The following is a 23,115-nucleotide window of genomic DNA, read 5'->3' as shown; positions in this document are numbered from 1 at the left end:
TATTACCATAAAATTTCTTTCTTTAAATATTAAATTACGATCGTGAAGATAAATTATACAAAAGGACCAAATTTGGGTATTTATGTAACAATAAATTCTCAAAAAATAATCATCTATGTATGTATGTATTTATATTTTTTTCTTTATGTTTATGGCATAAAATAGCGTATACGCGCCAGGTTGTCACTTTGCATACGAGACTTCCAACAAATAAATTCATATTTTAATTGCGGTGTATTTGAATCTAAGCAATTTGTTAATATACAACATGAATTATCTTGTCTTACTTTATTTCTTTCTTTATACACATATTTTTACATATAATTTCGAGTTGCCGAGTAAAAAACAGGAAATCGCCAGCTCGCGCAGAATTACATTGAATTGTGAACTTGGAAGCAGAAATAGGGTGAAGTCTAAGTGAGGCGAAGGCAATGCTGCGGCGGGATGTGGAATAACGAAAAATGTTAAAAGGAGCCCTTCCTTGACCAGTGAACTAACGATGATTGTGTTTGACGTGACCTTATACGAGGTTTGACGGATATTTTCTTCGCCGATAGGTCCAAGAATGAAATAGGGTCTGGAGCCGGATGGTACTTGAACGATAGTAATAAGTATCACTATGCTATGGGGGGAAATGGCAACTGTTTTTCAAACGAAAGTTTTTGCCATCCTGAATGTAGCCGAATGGATAATCGAGAGAAGATGGAGCGGGAAACAGATTGGAGTTTTCAGTGACAGTCAGGCTGCACTGAAGGCCCTGGAGACCGCGAAGCAACTCTCAAAGATTGTTCAATAAATCAATAATCAGAAACAGTTCCGCAGGAATCATGAATTAGATCAGCGATTATGTATGCAAACTACATAAAGAGCAATAGTCCGGTCTAAAACCCTGCAGAACTGCAAAGTGTTTTGTGATAAGTCCGAACAGAAAACTGTCAAACTTTCTACTAAAACTTGGAACGAAAGACGTGGCTGTGGTCGGTATCATTACAGGGCACAACCCATGGGGTCAGCATATGTCCACCATTAGAATCATTGAGTACCGAATGTGCTTGTCGTGCTTGGAGGAAGCGGATAGCACTGAGCCCTTTCTCTGTGAGAGTCCTGCCTTTGCTAGAGCACGGCTACGAGTTTTGGCTTCTCGTACTAGGCCCATGAAGCACGCGATGAATCTTGGGATTGCTTCAAGTCCTTTCTGTAGAAGCTGTTCGGAAGATATAGTGGAATCATCTCTGCTGGCCTGCTCTTGTCGAGCAAATACTTGGACATCTGGCCTCTGGGCTACCAACGAAATTAGCCACTATTGGTTGTCATCCTCTATTCTAAAGCCCCTTCTTTCTTTTTTCACCTGTTTGTTTTATTTTTTTCTTTCTGTTTGATACTTTGAGCAAAAGTTAAGACTGAGATTCACAGTGGCGTAGACTTCAAGTAGCGAAACTAAAGATTAGCGGCTCCGCGGAATAGGTCATCGGAAAGGTTACGCTAATGGGTAAAACCGCTAGAAAGCTGAAAGATTCCTTGTAGCACTCACTGCGTATTTATAAGTAAATGCGCATGCCGCCACAAAAACTACTATAAATATATTCTTGCACAGCCACGGGCTGTACTATACTAAGATCAAAGGTTGCACAGGAATGCCGCAGAGTCCTAAATGATATTAGTGTCGTATTCAAAGTCAACCGTATTTGGGTTCCAGAACACAGAGATATTGACGGAAATTGTAAAGCCGATGAGATAGCCAGGCAAGGTACTATTCTTCAACTGGTGTTTCATGCTCGGATATTCGAGCCTACGCATTTATGAATGGTAGTCACGCACAAGCCATTCGGCTACGGTAGCCCGTTGGTTAAAGAGCTACTAAGTTTCGTTTTCCTACCTTTGTTTTCAGTGAGGTTTTTATTATGGAACTACTAAGAGGGTCATGTCTCTTAACACGTCCAGAGACATATTCATCAGTTGTCCAAGAAAATTCAAGGTGTTCGAGGAACCGTTTGAATATAGCAGCGAATAGGCTGGTAGGGAGTTTTCCATTAAGAGGTGTTATTTTAATATTCAAAGAAAAATGCTATTTATTAATATAAATGATCGGATGTTTATTTCATTATAAAGAGGAAGGTATGCCGTTAATAGTGGAAACTAACATCAGGCAAATGACCACCATGACCACGCTTACAGGACAATATCCTTTTTATAAATAAAAATTTTCCATAACCGAATTGCAAAGTGGCTGCCCTATGTACTCGATAGCCTCACGAATTCCATCTTTGAGGTCTTGAATCAACCCTGGGCTGTTGGCGTAGAGCTTCTCTTTCACGTGGCAAAGAAAAAAGTCACAAGGTTTTAAATCACAAGATCTCGGTGGCCAATTGTGATCTCCTCTTCGAGAGATAACACGGTCCGGAAACTTTTCACGTAAAAGATCAATGGCTTCGTTGCTTGTGTGGCACGTAGCGTCGTCTTGGTAAAAATAAACGTTGTCCAGATCAATACCATCCAATTCCGGCCATAAAAAATCTCTCTCGTCTCTCGATAGCGCAATACATTCACCAATAACACCTGTTATTGGAAAACCCTTTTATTTGGTGACATTTGTAGGTACTTCGAAATACGGACAACAATTTCCATAGGTCTCTACTTTGCTGCTCACTTAGAAATGAATAAATGAATGAGAATGAGGTTCGCACTTCCACCTCATGGTCTTTTGTGCGCTCTACTTATCACAGCACGGATGAGAATCCAAACCGAGTTCGGCTAATAAACTGGGCTGAGCGCTCAGCATAGGAGCCTTTCTTCCGGCCGAGATGTCTCAACCTTATAACATCGCATTTACTATATCATCACATTCGAGAAAAAGGTAGCACACCTTCTACGGTCTCCAGAGAACTCACTCACACAGTCTCCGGGAACTAGTCGCAACAGCGACAGGAGTCTGTGAGCCAATTTCTGCTCACTTAGGTAGAAAATAAATTATTTTGGTATGGCAAAAAATTTGATTTTGAAAAAATTTAATTCAAAATATGTGGCAGGTAGAAAATATAAGAAAAATAGTTATCGAAAAAGCTTCACTTAATACACACACAGGTGTTGAAGCCTTAGAAACCAAGGCACCCAATTATGTTACAATATTTTTTTGGCAAATCAGTACATAAAATTCTAATGTCTACATTATCTTATGTCTACTTATATGTCGTTCAAGTTAATTTATTTCGTTGATGACAAAACTTTACAATTTTTTTTTACATACTAGTACATATTCGAATTATTTAAGGTAGAGGGCGCAAATCCATGACATATATTACGGTATATATTTACTCACACATACTATATGTGTAAATTCCATTTATCGCGCGAATATATATTTACAAATATTTTCAAATCTATCGATTTCTTAAGAAAAAAAAAAAACATATAACATAGAGAAATATAATACATATAAAAAATATTACATTATAAAAATACACAATTTTCGCCAACTATTACCAACTGATGTCACCCTCATATTATTGGTTTTATTTAATAAATTATTTTCAGTGCAATCGGCAAATTGGTATACGATTTTTGCTGTTTCCAAATATTTGTTTCTTAATATTTACGAGTAAGATCGGGTGAAATGTTGCTATGTTCGAAAAATCTGCATAGCCAACCACCAGACATTCATAAATACAAATATTTTATACAAAAAATATACATACGCACATATAGAGTATCCCTTTAAACTACTATTGACCAATCACAGTAAAAAGCAACGTTGGCTTTAAAAATTGCCTTGAGGCCATTTTTTCAGCGCCAGTTTCACTGTGGTGAATTTTTAAACTGAGTTTAAGCCTGCAAAATCGAGCGCTTAGAGTTAGTTTAGTTGCAAGACAGAGTGTTGAACTTTCGCGCAAAAACTAACCCTAAATATTAATTTAGGTGAAAAGATCCATTATTTTCTCGGTAGATGGCTGTAGTGATCGATATCTCGTAAAGCATCGATCAAACGATTTAAAAATTATGCTCGTTGTCAAGGTGAAATTTCACATTAAAAAAAATTCGTTTGCTGTTTTTGTTTTGGTTTGTTCCATTCTGTTGTGAGTTACAGGGTGTTAATAATGAAAGTTAAAGAGAAAATTCGAATTCGGTACATTTTACAATTTTTCTATGATAAAGGCGAAAATAAAAGCCGGGGCGCTGAAATTGTGAATGATGTTTTTGGTGCCGATACTGTAACAGTAAACAGCTAATTACGTGCAATTTTGGTTTCGTCGATACCGTTCAGCCATTTTTGATGTTAAAGATGCACCTCACGCAGGAAGGCCCGTCATCGAAAATGTCGATAAAATCACAGAGATATTCGAATAGTAGTCGTAGCCTCGCCCAGAAGCTAAAGATCCACCATAAAACAGTTTGAGCAAAAATTTTACGCAAAAATAATGGATTTCTTTTTCACCAAACTAATATGATTGTTATCATAACCTCAACTCTAGAGCAGCATGGCAGTCCACAAAGGATCTCAACACGAGCAAATGCTTAGTCGTCAGTTACTAGTATTTGAAAACAATTGGAAAATTCCAGAAGACGTGAAGGAACGGATCATAGGCAACAATCGGACTTTTATCATAAATACAGAGGAAATTAATCAAAAAACAGAAATTACAGAACAGAATTAATGAAATGAAACAAAAAACAAACTTAACTGAATTTCTGCTTAATGCGATTTGAAACTAGATATAAGTCGGTTAGAAAAAAATTTACTTTAATTAGAATGGCGAAAATTTTTATTTACATGATCAGCCACTTACCCATGGACCAATTCCTTATGGTGATTTTTTTTTTTAATTCAAAGTGGCTTTCAATCATCAACATCAGACTTTCAAAAATCAATTATCAGATATAGTAGAAAAGTAGAAAAACTTACACCAGAGAAAGACTTTTTCGTATAGGAACCAACTATGTGCCTGCCTTGTGCAGTTAAAAGAGACCACTTAACGAGCGAAAACAAGATTCCGAAAAATTTACTGCTAAAGTTAACAAGGTGACCCCGATGTTTTTGCGCTTTGTCATGGCTTGAAACTGGATAGACGGTGGTTTTTGGAGTCGCTGATACTGACACGAAAAAAATTCAATTTCAAAATTCAAACTGGCGAATAAAATATTGCACTAAAATTTTAAAAATGAATTTAAACTCATAAATGATGCTTGAAACTCATTAAAAGCAACATCATAAATTTTGAAAAGGGAAACCGTTTCATGCTTAATGTATGGACAAATAATGTGTTTGCAATACATTTTAATATGCTGTTTTTATATCCATACGTATAGCTTCTATTGAAATCACATTTGAGTATTCAGTTCCATGAGAGCTATAAGCTAAAAAAAATATTAAAAAATAAAAAAATATTAATAAAAATAAAAAACACATAATCTTTGCATTGATGATTTTCAGAAATAAGGTTGAGGTTATATTAAAAAAAACAGTACTGTGCAAAATGATTGCAGAATAGCTTTAACACTTGAAAAGAACATTATTATTGTTTATTATGAAAATATATAGATCTTAAACCTAATTAGAGATAAGAGTGCAAACTATAACGGCCATCGACACAAAAAAAACAAAAAAAAAGTTAAAATACAAGAAAATTTATGAAAAAGCGAAAAAGAAAAATTGATATAAAAAAATTAATAAAAAACATATTAAAACGTAGTTACAAAATTGTTGTTGTAGCAGCTTACTAAACCCTGCCGCTGCAATGCAGTTACCGGTCGTCTTCGTCTAACTCATTTAACGGTAGGCCCAACAAACGTGCTGTTTCGACAAGTTGCGTCCAGAGGGAGAGGGGTCTTAGATGAGTCTGTTTGATGTGGCTTGTGAGAAGGTGCTTAGTATCGTGCGGTGTGCCTTCTCATGCGGGACATATGTTCAGTATGTCGGCAGCGATTCTGGATAGGTAGGAGTTTAGTCTGTTGGAGTATCCAGAACGCAATTATGCCAAAGTTTCAAAACTGATGACGTAAGGTGGTTTCTAAATGAGCTTTCAGCTGCTACAAAACAAATTTTCAAATACCGTTATCTCGTATACTAGAGCCAAATCTACCAAAACCTTTACCAAAAAAAATTTAAAAAAAAACCCCGAGCATAGTTTTGACTGATAGTTTGAGTTTGCAAAGAATTGGCAATCATTTAAACCAGCTCTTTTAAATGAATACATTAATATACGTGGTCTTAATTAAATTATTATGTCTTAGTATTAAAAATAGAGTAAATCATTGGCGCGTACACTTCACTCTGTTAGGTGTTTGGCCGAGCTTCTGCTCCTACTTGTGGCGGCGTGATGCTGTTCCACAAATTGAGGGACCTTCAGTTTTAAGCCGACTCTGAGCGGCAAATGATTTTTTATATGGAACTTTTTCATTGCAGAAATACGCGCGAAGGTTTACCATTGCCTGCTGGGCGCCGAACGCTATTAGAAAAAATTTTTTCTATGCCTTAGTATTAGTTGTTTTTTATTATTGTTTGTTACAGGTAAGTGTTGAAATGCTTTCATGTGTTTCTATGTCTTTTTTCGTTTTTTAACTAGGAAAATAGCTTCTTCTTGTTTTAATTGTGTTCATAGTTTTGATTATTTCGTTTCTTATCGAGTCACTTTTTCTAATATACTACGTAGTGTAACAATTAGTTCTACATATACGAGTGTGTATGTATGTACAAACGCATGTTTAGTTAATCTTAAAACTGTAATGTTATTAGTTTTGCACATTTTGTTCTTTATCTTATTATCATTATTATTTTATTTTTTGTTTGGTTTGTGATTTACTATTTGATTATTAGCATTTTTATTACATATTTAGCTGCATTTGTTCTTAGAATTGCCAAAAGGCAAACGAATAATTAATTACAAGCGAAAGAAGTGTTACTGTTCTCAGCGTCTATTCAAACTAAATTATTTTTTATACATTATTTAAATTAGTAAAACAAAAACTATTTGTGTTTACATATTTTTTACACTTATATTTGGCTATAGCTCACTGTAAAATCGGCGTCATGGGAAAGTGCCGAAATTACTCGGCAATTTTCAGATATGATCCACCAGCTTTTTCTGTATAAAATATTTTAACGATTTTCTGCTTAGGTACATAATTTTGATGTTTAATAAAAAATTTCGGTGTAGTTTTTGCGCATTTTTGCTTTTATGGCTATTTCTAATGCATAATATTTATATGTTCACTAATTCGTTGTCGGTAGTTCGTAGAAATTAATACAGAAAAATTACAAAAATTCTAAAATTTGTATACTAACACGTTTTGAGAAATATCAGTAGGATAGCTGAAGCCTGCCGAAACAGCCGAGCGATCAATCTATAAAATACAGGCTTTAATAGAAAAGTAAACGCCTCCCCTTCAGCTTTCTTTTCAGGCGCGGGAACAAGAAGAATTCCGAAGGGGATAGGTCTGGGCTGTAGGGACCCCCATCTTGGCCTGTTCACATCTTCGTCTGTTTGCGTCGTCGAAGGCCTTCCAAATCGCTGTTTGTCTTCGACGTCCTCTCGGCCTTCCTTGAACGACTTGTGCCACCGTTTTACCTGGGCACTGGACAGAGATTGGTCCTCACAAGCCTCCTTGAGTAGCCCAATGGTTTCGGTACTCGTTTTGTTTAGCTTTACGCAAAATTTGATCGAGTAACGTTTCTCCAACGATCGCTGTATTTTCGCCACTGCAAAATCCTAACACACTTTTAAAACAGCTTTCACGCGCGGAGCGATGTTTACTGTACAGCTATTGCCAGCGAACTGGGACCGGTTTCTAGTGGAAGGGGAAGGTCGAACGATCATTTTCCCCCACCAGCCGATTCGGTTGATCGCTTGGCAAACGCTCCGCACGGGAAGGCTGATTACTTTTCAATCAAACCCTGTATAGTCACAATCCATCAACAGCAGAAATAGTTTTGTATGGAATGGGTATATTCAGAAACGCATTATAAATGCGCAGTAATTGCAGCGCTGGCAGCACTGCCAATGTGACAAGTGTTGCAATTGATAGATTGGCAGTATTAAAATTTTTCCTGCAAATAATGCGCGACGTTTGATACAAAAATGGCGTTTTCGAACGCGATGCATTTGCAGTACTGCCATATTTGCATTTCTGAACGCATTGCCAACACTGCAAAAGTACGTTGCGCATTATAATGCGTTATTGAATATACCCAATATTCGAAAAAGGTTAAACGATTAAAAAAATAACGACCTCTTATCCCCTTTACTACTCCGCGTCACTATAGAGCAGCAGACTCCGGCTTCTTGAGGCTCCATTTTAAGGCACCCTGAATAAGTTGGCGTATATTGACTTCAGAGTACTGTTGAGATTTATCAGGGAAACTGGATGGTTCAAGCGAGTATAGTTTAGACAAGTGTGCTGTGTATCCTAGCGGGATTATATCTGTAGCCTAAGTATGCCGCTTCATCTAGTGGCTGCCATCTCAGCCTCACCCTAACCTATGCATATCGACTCAATAAGTCCTTGCTCTTTTTTTTGTATTTTTATTCCTTGAAAATATATTAGATTAGATTGGATTCTTTACGAGCTTTGCACTTCGTCTCTCACATGGTCTTTTGTGCCCTCTACTCATCACAGTACCTCATCCAGACCCAGTTCCATTATTAAACTCAGGATGGAGCTGAGTTAAACTGCCTCCGTTTGTGCCTTTCTTCTGGCTGCAATTGGCCAAGATGTCTCAACCTTCTTCGCACTATAGCGTTGCATTTCATTCGATGTCGGATTACTTCATCATGTCGACTTAAGTGGTATGTCAGGATGGTATACCATGTCATACTGGACGTGGACATACCACTACAAACTCTTGAGCGAGCTGTTGCTCGTAAGCAGACCATTTTGAAAATGAAATTTTACTTTTCCTCCAGTTTTACTCAAAATTTCTAGAGCTAGCAACCCAGTGTCTTGCTAAGGCAGCCGATTTGTCAAGAGGGAACGAGAAAGCTGCTTACTGGGCAAACCTTTTTTTATTGAATCATTGCTAAAATGCTAGTGATAATATGCTGCTTTAGGCTTGAGAAATTTCCATAAATTGACAAATCATTACTAGATTATTCTTCGCAGGAACCTCAAGCAAACAAAGTAAATGCCCCAAAAGGACGTCAAGTATGTGCTCAAGTGTGGCTGCAAAGCAACTCAAGGGTCAGGGTTGTAACAATTATATGTCTTTATTTTGCTGCGTGTGTACTTACAAAAATAATTCGTGTTAGAACTAATGCATTTTTGGGTAAGAGTTCAAAAAGTGAAATAAAAATAAAAACCAACACTAATTCAGCTTAGAATTCAGATATATTGTTTTAAGGCGTGTTCTGCATTTCCATTCCGAAAAAATTGCGCTTCCAATATTATTAAATGAACAATCCTCCCTATGCCTATTTCGTTCACTGGTTGTGGTTCCGAAAGTAAAGCCCCCTTGAGTTGTCGGAATGAAAAGTATCGATACGACCTCACGCAGGGTTGAAAAACCAACACAAAACACAAATTAATGTTGTCTTACTGCTATACTTGCTAGTTGTTCCGACAAACAAACAAAAAAAACTTAGACCAAGGCATGCGGATTTTGTTGATTAATATTGGGTTGTTCGGAAAGTAATTTCGTTTTTTCCCGACAGAGGATTTAATTGTATTTTTTCACAGCTAATTTCACACTTAAGCCGCAATGTCATTATATATTTTGACAGCTGATATGTGTATGAATAAGTTCAATTGATTTCACGCAGTAGTTTTTGGTCGGTGCCCTTTTAAATATGGAGAGCAATAAGCACCACTTTCGTCATATTTTACTTTCTTACTGTTAAAGCCAGAAAGAAATTAACCGATGTGTATGGAGAAGATGTGTTGGCAATACGCCAGTGCCAGAACTGGTTTGCAAAATTTCGATCCGGCAATTTTGATGTCGAAGATGCACCACGTTCTGGAAGGCCGGTTGAAGCTGATAAAGACGCGATTAAGGCATTAGTGGATGCAAATTGGCGAATAACAACACGTGAGATCGGTGAGAGGTTAAATTTATCGAATTCAACTGTTTATGACCACCTGAGTGGCTTGGGTTTAACCTCGAAGCTCGATATATCAAAAAAAAAAAAACGAAATTACTATCCGAACAATCCAATAAATAAATATTTCCATGACTTATTATAGCAAGCGAAAAAAGCTTTATTCTAGAAAAATATCCACAATTTAAGCAAAGAGGACTTTAATAGATCTTATGCCAAATAAGTGGATCACATTGACTACACGACGCCGTGTAAATACTTGGAAATATCGTCGATAACTGCATACATCAATATGTACACGCATTTTTATACGATTCTAAGTGTAAAATATGAGTTCAGAAAATTACAATAATCACTTAAGTGTTTTTGTTTTTACAATTCAAGAACCAACATTAAAATTTGTTTTTAACACAGTTCGTTATTTTCGCTTAAAATACTGTAAATCATAATTTTTTAAACATTGTGACACATATACATTAACAAATACATATATAGAGATATACATACAAACAATAATGGGGCATGCATACACATTTCAAATATATGTACGGGCATACATATGTGCATACACATCGAAATATGTATGTGCATGTACTCAAATAAGAGAGAAAAGCTTACAAGTAGACTTTACAAAGGTTTCATTTAGTTTTACGTACATATGTATGTAGTATGTACAATGAATTTGTTCGATTGGAATTAAATTAAGAGCTGCAGGAAGATTACCATTAAAACTAAAAAACATACGATATTTTTAGTATATTGAAAAATGGTACGTATAGTCAGGTGCTGAGAAGTGCATGTGGGCGTTCAACTTTTCGGAATCTGGCATGGAATCAACGTGAGATCGAAATTAATTTTTTTTACAGCACTTAGACGAAGTATCGGTATTCCATATTTTGTACGAGTAGTACAACGAACGCCGTGAACTCTATTGATTCCCTTCATTTTTAAGTAGTTTACATCCACAGAGCAAATATTAAAAACAAATGTATGTAAAAAACAATATATTAAATACTAGCCTCGAGAGGCTCCGAGTTAGGGCAGTGGTGATAAAACTATGTAGTTGGAAAATTATGTTATAAGGCATTAATGACATGGGCATAAAAGTCTCGAGCCTGACCCTTAGATGGCACTAGCTTTATTGCATTCACCTCTTTTTCAGTTAGCACAAATCTTAAAAAGACAGCTGTCAAAATTTCATGATATTCCATTCATTAGTTCGTGAGTTATTGCACTAAGAGTGACGCTACTTTTGTAGTGTTCAAAATAATGAAACAAAAAAAATTTCGGTTTTTTAATTTTACACTACTTTTTGAAGGGAAAAAATAGCGTACAAACGAAGTAATGAAACATTTTATAGGTACTCCGCTCCATCAGAAACAACAATAAAACGATGGTTTGCTGACTTCAAACGGGGTCGTAGAGACACCGATTATGCACAACGCAGTGGACGTGCAAATGAGGCGGTAACAGCAGAAAACATGAAACAAATCCACAAAATTGATATCAAAAGATATCAAAAGACCGTGTTGGCTTTATATTGCATGAGCATTTGACTATGTGAAGCCTCAGTTCAAAGTGGGTGCCGCGTTTGCTCACTGTTGACCAAAAACAAGCGAATCGCAAGTCAATCAAAACAATGGCAAAACTACATGAATTGAACTTCGAATTGCTTCCACATCCACCGTATCCGCTAGATTTGGCTTCCAGCGTCTACTGGCTCTTCACATACCTAAATAAAATGCTAGCCGGTAAGAAAGTTCGCTCGAATGAAGAGATTATCGTTGAAAATGAGACCTATTTTTAGGTAAAAGGTAAAACGATCTACAAAAGTGTTTGAGGCAAAAGATAAATCGTTCTACAAAAGTGGTATTGAACTGTTAGAGCGGCGCTGGAATGATTGCATGGTTCTTGATGGAAATTACGTTGATGAATAAAGCTAATTTGAAATAAAAAAAATCTGTTTTCTTTATTAGGCCCGTTGATGAATAAAGCTAATTTGAAATAAAAAAAAAAATCTGTTTTCTTTATTAGGCCCGGGGCTTTTCAGCCCATGGCTCTTGTTAGCACGAGAAAGAAACGCTTTATTACACTCGGTCAAAATCGCGTGAGCGATTATCGCGCCAATCAAGACTAACCATAAACGTCGTTTCTAAACATACAAACAGCGATAAATAATTATTTATAATCAGCACAGTTATGAATATCGCTTTTAGGTACAAACTTATCAGCACAAAAAGATTTACGTTTGTTAAAAATATCGCTTATGCTCGCACAGCCTTTCGTTTGCGCTGGCAGGCTCTACCTTGAAATTCCACCTGCAGATATGCTCCTCCACAATGCCTAACCTCACATGCCTCTCAAGCTCATACTAAAACTAGTAGACATTAGACATTTTTTCCTTAATATATCCCTAAGAATATGTCTGGTAAGCTTCCTGAAAGTATGGTTTGATGAAGAAATTTGTTTCACATGACTTTGGTGGCATAAAATAAAGATATTCGACTTAAACAAAATATTTTCAATCACTAATTTGTATAGAGTTTCTAAATATCACGGAATCGTTGCGGCTTAATTGTTATTGAATAATTTAATATCAAATGGGTGAAAACAACTTATAATATAATACAATAACAACAACGGATATTTTTACATAGTATGCATGTTTGCGTTAGTTGCTGTAGTCATTTTATGTTTTATGTACGTATTTTACATTCAATTTTCATTGTGCAACCATTTTAGTTTTTTTTTTGTTGTTGTTCGTGTCGCACTTCATCTCTGCGCGGTCATTTCTCATATATTTTTGCCGATTACCGCTGCAGTGCCAGCCCTTGGCCGGATATAAATAAGGGGCGATCCGGTAACGCATGTAGCTCCAACTGTCGCGGAAAAGCGTGGATTATTTATGATTTTAGTTTTCGTATACCAAATGTGCAGTAAAGCATCTATGTTCGCTATCTTTACATCTGTAAATCTTTGTTCTTTCTTACTTTTTCTACACAATTTGTCTGGTGGAAGTTCGGTAATCTAAAAATTATCTATGACAAGTGATAAGCCATGTTTGTTTCGAGATTTGCTCGTTTAACTCGTATTCGGTTTTATGTTTCCCGCGACAGTGTAGCTCCGATGTTGTAACAATCAGCTTTTTGTATGTGTCTCGACGGCGCTACTAACAGCTCCATTATTTGTTTCCAAATCGATTTCACTCAGCAGTGCCCAATTTTCGCTGTCGCTATGCACATGTAAACGTATCTCTTTGATGGCGCCGATTTTTGCATCAATGGCACCCTCTGCGACACCCAAACCATCGAATGCACCCACTATTAGATACTCGTCTGTGGTCGAATTATACGCACTCCACACAGAAGAGTTTTCGCTCAATGAATCGGCTGGTAACACTTCAACGGTAGTGTTGTAAAATCGATCCGAAGGATGTTCGCTATTGCCGCTACGAAAGAGATAACGTCGTAGTAGTGTTGGTTTTTCGAAAATAAATTGCACCAGATCACCAGGTTGTGGTAACAAGCCCCAAAAGTACGTTTCGCCACGATATGCACGCTTGAGTAAAAAGTTCTTATAGGCGACAATATTTGATCTGACGCGTGCCGATGGATTGTGTATGTGTGGATAGAATGATGGTACTTTGGAGCCGAATTGTTTATCCTTCAACTTCTGAACTTTGCCCTTGAGTGAGGAACTCGTGCCGATATGTTGGAAAAGTGATGGGCGATAGTGCAACCAATATTTGGCGCGTTCCAAATTGCAATGCTTTTGATCTTTGTCCGAGCGGCAAACTTTCGACTCGATGAAATAGAGCAGTAACCAATCTACGGGCTTATCATTGTAGAACATTTGGAAATACGTGATTAAATATGGCAGTTCAGCCGATTTGAACATTTTACCGATGAAACCCAACTGACAGAAATCGAGTACAAACCACGATGGCTGGTCGGGCTTGGCTAGAGCGCTCTTTGTTATGGCAAACTTTTTCATAGCCGTGATAAAATTCGATTTAGCCAAAATATCATCCTCCAGCTGGACATAGAATGTGCCTGAAAATGTAAATGGAAGTTAATTTTAATATTTTGAAAACTGCAAGTTTATTATACGAATTTCTAGTTTCTAGTTGGGGTTTTATAACGAGGGAAGATCGCGACAGTTTAAAAATCAATCACCTTTAAAGCGGTTGTTGTTGTTGTGGAAGCACCATAAACATTCCCCATATATGTACGGGGAATGCTGCTGTTTTGACAGTCCTTGGCCAGATATTACTCCGGGTCGTTCCGGTTACGAAGAACCGACTGTCGTGGAAACGTCAGTCGTGGGAACGCCTTTCGCTTTGTAAAGCTAATACGATTGATACTCCCGTGGGCATACGGATCTGGTCAGACTTTTTCGACTTTGGACGTGAATTTAGCATATTTCTATTATAGCTACCGACTTAAGCTTCCAGATAGCTTCCTGAAATTTAATTTTCTATCGATTTATGGAAATAACCTTTAAAAAGGATCTTCGAACAGGACAAAAAACGACCAAATCCGGGTGCTGAACCAAAGGTTTTAAAAAAGGAGTCCAATGGAGGGTTACAATTTTCTTACATAAATTAATGAAACAGTAAGATAATTTTGACGAAAAAAAACTTGTTTACACAATAAAACTTAAATTAATATGAATTCGAGAAGGAATGATTTCACAACTACGGAGATTGAAAAGCAAAATTTCGTCGAAACTACAAGTATACTGTTATAGTTATTGTTGTAGCAGTTCACTGATCTCTAATAGTGCGGTGTAGTTAAGGGTTTTTAGGGTAAAAAAAAAATCGATTTTGGTTTATTTGAGAAAATGAATGTACATAATCTCAAGAATGTTGTGTCCAAATTTTAAGTCAATCGGTGCAAAACTCACAAAGTTAGAGCATTATAACCGTTGGCCGCTCCGACTCGGCTACCTGCTATAGTCGAACTTTAAATCGATTTTCTGGAAAACGACGTTTTTCAAGTCGGTGGACACTTTTTCTCTGAATCTACTCGACCGATCTTCCTGAAATTTTGTACACACTTTCTCTACATAATTACCGAGGTAACGCTGGGAGGTTTTTTCTTTTTTTCAATTTTTATTTATTTTACAATAAACAATATTATGCGATTTATCGTCTAAAAATCGCACTTCTACTTCAAATGTTAAAAAAAATTGAAAAAAAAATTTTTTTTAATAAAAACTCGACAGGGTTACCTCGGACAATTGATTACTTAATGAAAACTCTTTGATTTTTCGATTTCAGATGATCCAATGCTGAGAAAAACTGTCCACGGCAAATTGCCTTTTTTTCGAGACGTCTGCGTAGATCTGCTGTCAACGGCTCAATTTTGTATATTTTCTTGTGAAAATTTTTGAAAATATTTTTGAAATATGAGTTTACAGTATACTAATTGGATAAATAAATTTACATGAATCATCTTTCCAAAAAAAATTCATAAATAAGTGCATATTTTTAGTGGAATTAACCCTTAAAAACTGCTTGGTAGATTTCAATAAAATGTATACTGTTTTTGAAAAACATAAAAAACTCGTGCCTGATCGAAGGATTTCTTTTTAAACAATTAATTGTCGGTTTTTTCTAGAAAATCTGAAAAATATTTCCTGAGAGCGCCATGTTATTAATTTTGAAAAAAAAAGTAATTTCTCTTGTCCGATTGTTTTAAGATGAATCTCCAAGGACTTGTGATGATCACCGCAAGGGACTTCTAGAGAAACGGGCGATAACCACACAAACACCGATAACTTTTACAATTATTAATTTTTTTTTTTAATTTTGCTAACGTCAAGTTGAAACATGATTCATTAATGCTGTTTTTATTTTTCTAAAATATCGCAACCGGGTAGCAAAAAAAATTATTGAAAATTATTATTTTTTCGCACCTCTGACTACCCCTATATCCTTAATCAGTTGGGTAATCTTAAATTTACTTCAAATGCATTTATATCATTCTTCCATGACCATCATTAATATGTCTATATGTCATATTTGTGCTCCCATTTTCGTTTTCTACGAATATGCACTCTGTCGGAAAAGAAAATATAGCCAGGCCATGTAGTCAGGCTACACAAGAAACAAGACATTGAAGAGAAAATATTTTCATTTCCGCAACAGTCGGTTCTACGTTATCGGAACGACCCGGATTTATATCCGGCCAAGGACTGTCACTCCAGCAACATTCCCCGGGATTGTTTATGCTGCTACAACAACAAAGAAAATACTCAAAAAATGCATTGCCGTCTGCAAATAAACATTCTCGATTTAGACAACAGAAATTGCAAAAAAGCAAGCGTTCCCACGACAGTCGGTCATACGTTACCGGAACGACCCGGATTTATATCCGGCCAAGGGCTGTCACTTCAGCATCATTCCCCATATATGTATGGGGAATGTTTGTGCTGCTACAACAAGAACAACAACAAACAAGCAAGAAAATACAAAGCATACTGGCTGAAGAAATAATTGCTATATGAAGAGCACCAGCCTTGGCTTTGAGTGCATCGATAGTGGACTTAGCTGTAACCTTTCTGGTATTTGGTTTAATTGCGGTTCCGAGTGTAGGTTCAAATTGTTGAATTACCCGGACCACAGGAACTAGCTTTAGTAGTTTTATATTTAAATATACTTAAACATGTTCAGGTTCTCTATGTTTTCGCTATTTCTTCTTCCAAGTGCTTTTAAATTTCACCTGAGGCGTCATGATGTACGCACATTCCACTTTTAAGATTTCTATAGCTAGATTTTATACGCTTTGCATGCTTTTTTGTTGTGTTCTGCTAACAATTGTGTAATGAGAAGGTCGCTTAGTAACCTTAGTAATAAGTAAGTGGTGCGTAGATGTTACATACTGAGGTATTTTGCGAGAATGTATTGGACTAAAAAAACGAATTCTAGTTTTAAATTGATTTAGATACAGGAAAGTTCAAGAAATGAGTGTATGTAAGATATGGTATTATAATTTTTATTAATAAATTAATAATTATTAATAATTAAGAAAACTTAAATCCACCACTTTACAATCATCGTACAGACTAAAATGCGTTTACTGAGCTTTTGGAATCATATTTAGACACAAAAGTATCTTTGAAAACAGGCGATGAAATTGAGACAGCTATAGCTTTTTTTAACGACAAACCTATTAAGGCAGTTAGTAAATCTACACCCTCTTCACCAACTAAAGTAAAGAATGACTACATACCTGATACGATAAAAAAGAAACTAAAACAAAAAAGAAAGCTAAGGAAGAAATGGCAGACAACAAGATTTCCAGACGACAAGAAAAAGCCAAACAAATTGGGAAAAGATATAAGAGACCTACTTCAAAAGGAAAAAGACAAAAAACTTAGCAATTATCTCAAAAATACTGACGCAACAAAATCCTCAAACTACACACTTTGGAAGGCGACGAAAAAAGTGGTGGGTGCCAAAATACATTTACCACCAATAAAAACAAAACAATACATTTACCACTTCAGAAAAAGCAACGGTCTTAGCTCAACATTTTAAAGATACTTTTGAAAATAATAATAACGACATAAATCTCATTTATGCAGCAAACGAGAATAAGAAGCAAATTAAAAAAAATCACACTTAAGGAGATAAAACAATTAATAAAAACTCTAAAGAACAATAAATCGCCTGGATACGATCAAATTTCGGGAACAATTATGAAGCATATGCCTGACAAGGCAATAATTTATCTAAGAAATATTGTCAACGCTGCTATAGGTCTCAAATATTTCCCTAGTACCTGGAAAGTAGCTGAAGTTATAGCGTTCCCGAAACCTAACAAAACCGCTACACTAGCGACATCATATCGACCAATCAGCCTACTACCGACAATATCTAAAATTTTCGAAAAAATATTATTTGACCAGATAAATCCTATTATAACAAGCATGAATCTGATACCCCAACACCAATTTGGAATTAGGAAAAACCATTCAACAATCCAACAGATTCATAGAGTAGTTCACAAAATTAATGATGACCTGAATAAAAAAAGAGTGTGCACGTCCAAACCTCGACGTAGCTAAAGCTTTTGACAAAGTGTGGCACCCTGGGTTACTCCATAAATTAAAAACACAACTACCTAATGACTTTTACCTTATGCTTAAGAGTTACATCCAAGACAGAAAATTCTATGTTAAATATAACGACGCATGTTCAGACATTCAACCTATGAACGCAGGCATTCCCCAAGGCAGTGTCTTAGGACCAACATTGTATCTATTGTACACGGCTGATCTACCGGAAGCGAAGTCAGAAAACAGCATGATTGCAACATTTGCGGATGACACAGTGCTCATGGTATCTCATAAAGATACAAAAGTCGCAAAACAAAATTTACAAAACGAATTAAATGTGACATTAAACTGGTTAAAAAAATGGAACATCGAAATTAACGCTGACAAAACAATACAAGTAAACTACACAAACCAATCTATCATTGCAAAATAAAGTACTTATTTATCGAACGATAATTGCTCCGATTTGGAAATATGGAATTGAGATTTGGGGCACTACTGCAAAAAGTAATCTAAGTATACTTCAACGAGTCTAGTCTAAAATACTTAGGACCTTAACTAATGCACCTTGGTACATACCTAACGCAGATATTCATCGCGACCTTGATATCGATACTATTGATGAAACAATACAAAGCGCTAGCAGAAGACACATAAATAGATTATTAACGCACACAAATTCTATGATGAGGAGACTACCAAATAAAGAAAAATCTACCCAAAGTCGGCTTAACCGTCAAACACCAACAGATCTTGCAAAATCCATGTAATCAATTGTCAACTAATCGTATATGTCATTGTTTGTTAACCACTTGTCTTTAAGTAATATGTATATTTCTTGTATATGAGCTTGGGGGCATTGGCCCTTCAATATCACTCTCATTCCATCTTTTTGTAAATCAAATTACTTATTGTCTAACGACAGGTATAATATTTTATAAATAAATAAATAAATAAATTATAATTTATACATTTTTCTACTTTGACATTCAGAATTCCAAATTTTTTCTGTAAAAATTAAAAACAAACCAGTAAAAATTATTATTATAAATTTCATTTTAACAAATCAAAAATATTATATTCAGTAAAATACTCATATCTGTGGGTTCATGTTTCTCGTTCGAAATCCACTATGGACATGGAACATCAAATGATAAAAAAGGGTGTTTCTAAGACGGTCGCAGCTCGGTCGGTATCGAATTTTTAGAGGTGAGAATAAAAATGTCAGAAACATTTTAGTTGTTCCCACAATAAAACAAACCTCCCTCCCGAGACTGCATATTTGCATTACATCGTGGTGGAGCCGTGATTGTTTCTATTGACCACAATAGGAACCTGCGTCCGTCCAGGCCCTCTGGCTGGGATGTATGAAGGTAATACGTCCCAGTTAGATCAAAAGGAACATCGAAAATGCGGTAATGTCATGACCAATACTGTCTTGTCACTGTATCAGTTAGACGTGAGTGATAAACTCAGGCGTCTGTGATTGTTGATAGTTCGTCTCTAGTCGACCTGAATTATGTTTCTAAATGAATACAGGTTCAAGCCCCCACGGTACACTAGACAGGGCTAGTTTGCTGGTCGGGAAAAACCCGAGTCATTCCGGTAACAAAGAACCGGCTGCCATGGAAATGAAGCGCAAGCGGCATAGCTATCAGCTTCTATCTACTGCAGTTTAGCAAACTTGAACGCCGCCGCACCCGAAAAGTGTTTGTTTTGAGCTTATTAAATCAGATTCAATCGATATTGGCAAACTTCCATGTATTTCTGTCGTTTGGAGTCGACACTAAACTGTAGGGCTCTCTCGGAGTCCACATTAAACTCTGGCGACATACAATCTTTTGGTGTAATCAACAAAATCTAGAAGATTTAACTACTACATATTTGCTGACATTTTATGTGCACTTACCTTTTGATTGCGCGTAAGACATCAAGTATGCAAAGTCCAAATTTTGTTTACTACGCCACTTTACACGTTCCAATGAGTCCTGTAAGGTTATACGTAGCGTTTCAAAATTCGGATAATAAGACGCAGCTGGTGCTATAATATCAATCAGACCACAATCAACGTATATTTCGAAATTTATTTCGACTTGTCTGGCGATTGCATGCACCAATTCTTCTTCTGACTCGCCAATAAAAACTATGATTAACGTTTCGTTTTGCTCCTCTTCATTCATGTTTTCGATGAGATTCTGTAACGTGCTCACCAGATACGACTGCTTATCGCGCCTCACCGTCGGTATGCCTAGCACAATACTCACATCTGTACGGCCTTTCGAACGAATATAAGCCGGATGTAACGATGCAGAATCATCGAGTAAATGTGGCATAAAGTTGTAAGCTGTCGGTAGACGTATAGCAGTCGATGAACTAAATCGCTGAGTTGTATGTGAATGTGTGGCGTTTTTAATTAATTGCCGCGCCTCGGGACTCAACGATTTCAATAGAGTAGGTAATCCTATCGCTGGCATTACGGATGTACTCGTGTTAGTTTCATTACCCAATGGTAAGGGAGCTACAGTCGCCATCGGTATTGTTGTTGCGTTAGTGAGGTGCAAATATTGCGATAGTATTGCCAAATCTTCTTGTCTGGATCGATACATCGATTCTAGGTACTGCAGACGGAAGCGACACTCGGCCAATTGTTGTGACAATGACTGTTCGGTGGATAATTCTGGACCCATAATAAGTAGGATGATAATACATGGTGTTAACACCAGAACGGTGATCGCCAGTATACAGTTACGTTCACGTATTTTGAACATTTTCGATGCAAATCTTCGGCTTAGTCTCGGGTGAACGAGTGGAACAAAGCCGGAATGTTTTCCCGCGTTAACCATTAAACATAAATAAGATAAAAGTGAGTATTAATCACACAAAGGTGATAAATATTTGTTCGTTAATAGGAAAAATACAGCTAATTAGTGCTTCGCTGTTCTATAGTTTGTTCATATAGCCTGCTCAGTGAGGTTTTAGAGAGTTAAGTTGCACGCAAAATCAATTCTTAGTGCATTTTACTTGATTTTCAATGCCGCACCACACACTAGTTAAGTCTAATAAAAATATTTATGTGTATAGAATTTCAGTTTGTTTTCATTTTCTGGATACAAATGTTGTCATGCAATTTTCCAGCCTCTTCAGTTTCTTTCATTGTATGGTCTATGGGCTTCTTTTGTTGTGGTGAGAGGAGTTCGTTGCTAGAATATTATATGAATGCTCTGCTAGAACGTTTTATCACGTGTACTTTAGTATATTTATATCATTGTTCATTGCATGTTTGCCTTTTGAGTGACGATAGCTGTAGGTGTCATAATTCCTATGCGCCGTTTTTTGATTTATCCAATCGATCGCAATTCTTTATTTGGTTCACACGAAATACTGTAAATGATAAATAATTAAAATTATGCAAATAAACAATTCTTACTAGAGAAGTGAATGCAAATGCAATGTGTTTGTTTCTCATTAAGGAAAAACTCATTCCTTACTGTGGAAACAAATTTGCACCTTACAAATTGTGGGAACTTTTTATATTGACAAGAACCTGTGGCAAGGAGTGTGATTCTAGGAATGAACATAGTGTATGCTTTCTATTAACCATTTCATAAAAGCCATTTGAGTTCCGCAGTGATGTGCTAGGCATATGAAACGATATATAAATAGCTCAACTCGCTGCATATTTATTGATGAAAATAATACTGAACCCAACCCCAGAATAGGTTTAAGGATAAGTAAATGCTGGAGAAAATACAACTTAGCGCGTTATAGTTCACGTGGATATCCTTGGCGACTGACACGCGACGCGTTCTTCAAATATCATTCAATTACCGCAGCTTTACATATCGACCCAGAAGTGTAGATATTTTCACAAGGATGCACACGTCTGCCAGTTCGTCCGGGCTTGACGCGTACTGCGGGCACCAATCATCAAATGATAGTATCACAATTATTCGAATAGCAATCTCCCCTTGACAGAATCTGCTCTTTGGAGGCGGTATAAAATTGTATAACTCGGTCCTTTTTTTCTTTGTAAATATAACACCAAAACGTACACCACAAAATTGGAGGAGCTCGCCGAAACACGTAAACAAAGGTTGTAGGTATTTTCCAGGCTAATAAATATGTTGATAAGCATAAAAAACGCAGCTGTATTTATGCATATATGCTGAACAGAATTTCCCACATATAATACCTATGATGTGTCATAGATGAATGATTGTTGACCATACTTGTATGTATATATGCACAATGCTAAAAGGACTCTTTCACTTCGTTTACGCAAAACTTGTTAGATGAACTACATATTGCAAATAAGTTGCACTTTTATATTGCAAATGGTTTATTTTAACTATTATAAATTTTTACACAATAACTTTGACTTAAAAGGCAAGCCAACACCTTTTTTTAAAGAAGTTTGATGTAAGTGGTTTTTTCGTAGACCCTACCTTCGTGATATCAAATTTCGAAGAATCTGCAATCGCCTTTTTGGTGTATCATTCTATTTGCGCACATATACCCCAAAAGAGTTCACCTACGATCGGAGAGCAGATGTCTTCCAACTTACATCGATTCACTTTGTCAGTCTGTGACAGTCTGAATAAATTATAACAAATATTCATAAACACGGAAATCTAAATAGGAACTTCATTCGGTTTTGATGGCAATCACTTATATTTAAGTTTGCTTCTTTCATCCATCGCCATTACTTCGTTGAAAAGAAATTCGCATTATATTATATAAAAATTGCAAACATTTGCAATACTTCAATTATGTACGAAGGATTTTATAGAAATTTTATATTTCATATTCTAAATTAGAATTTCAGCAAAAGTTAACAGCAGACTTCACGTATAAAATTAAATTATCGCCCAAAATGTAAAAACAACATATTGCAAGCAACAACATTGCCAGCGTTGTCGTATCAGTATTATCCATGTTATCACTGGTTGAATAAATCCACTGTTAAAAACTAAAGGCCACAATATACGAATTTAAAATTTTCTATTATTGTCTATGCAGTAAAAATCAG

General features: G+C 36.2%; 1 protein-coding gene across 1 annotated transcript; it reads right to left on the bottom strand.

The window, feature by feature from the left end:
* Positions 1–10,440: 10,440 nt before the first annotated feature.
* Positions 10,441–22,995, bottom strand: LOC128861067 (alpha-1,3-mannosyl-glycoprotein 4-beta-N-acetylglucosaminyltransferase A). The gene is made up of 3 exons (XM_054098957.1): positions 22,532–22,995; positions 19,996–21,467; positions 10,441–14,074 (listed from the first exon to the last, which is right to left on the bottom strand). The coding sequence occupies exons 2-3, from the start codon at positions 20,927–20,929 to the stop codon at positions 13,161–13,163; spliced, it is 1,848 nt and encodes a 615-aa protein (XP_053954932.1). The 5' UTR covers positions 20,930–21,467; positions 22,532–22,995; the 3' UTR covers positions 10,441–13,160.
* Between the last annotated feature and the right edge of the window lie 120 nt (positions 22,996–23,115).

Source organism: Anastrepha ludens, chromosome 4, assembly GCF_028408465.1.
Source record: "Anastrepha ludens isolate Willacy chromosome 4, idAnaLude1.1, whole genome shotgun sequence".
Taxonomy (NCBI): Eukaryota; Metazoa; Arthropoda; class Insecta; order Diptera; family Tephritidae; genus Anastrepha; species Anastrepha ludens.
This window is presented reverse-complemented; position numbering and strand designations above follow the sequence as displayed.

Excerpts from the sequence above, each read along its gene's own strand:
- LOC128861067 (XM_054098957.1), bottom strand. The coding sequence starts at position 20,929 with ATGGTTAACGCGGGAAAACATTCCGGCTTTGTTCCACTCGTTCACCCG. Across the intron at positions 14,075-19,995 it reads GTCTTACGCGCAATCAAAAG|GCACATTCTATGTCCAGCTG; the intron begins GTAAGTGCACAT and ends TTACATTTTCAG.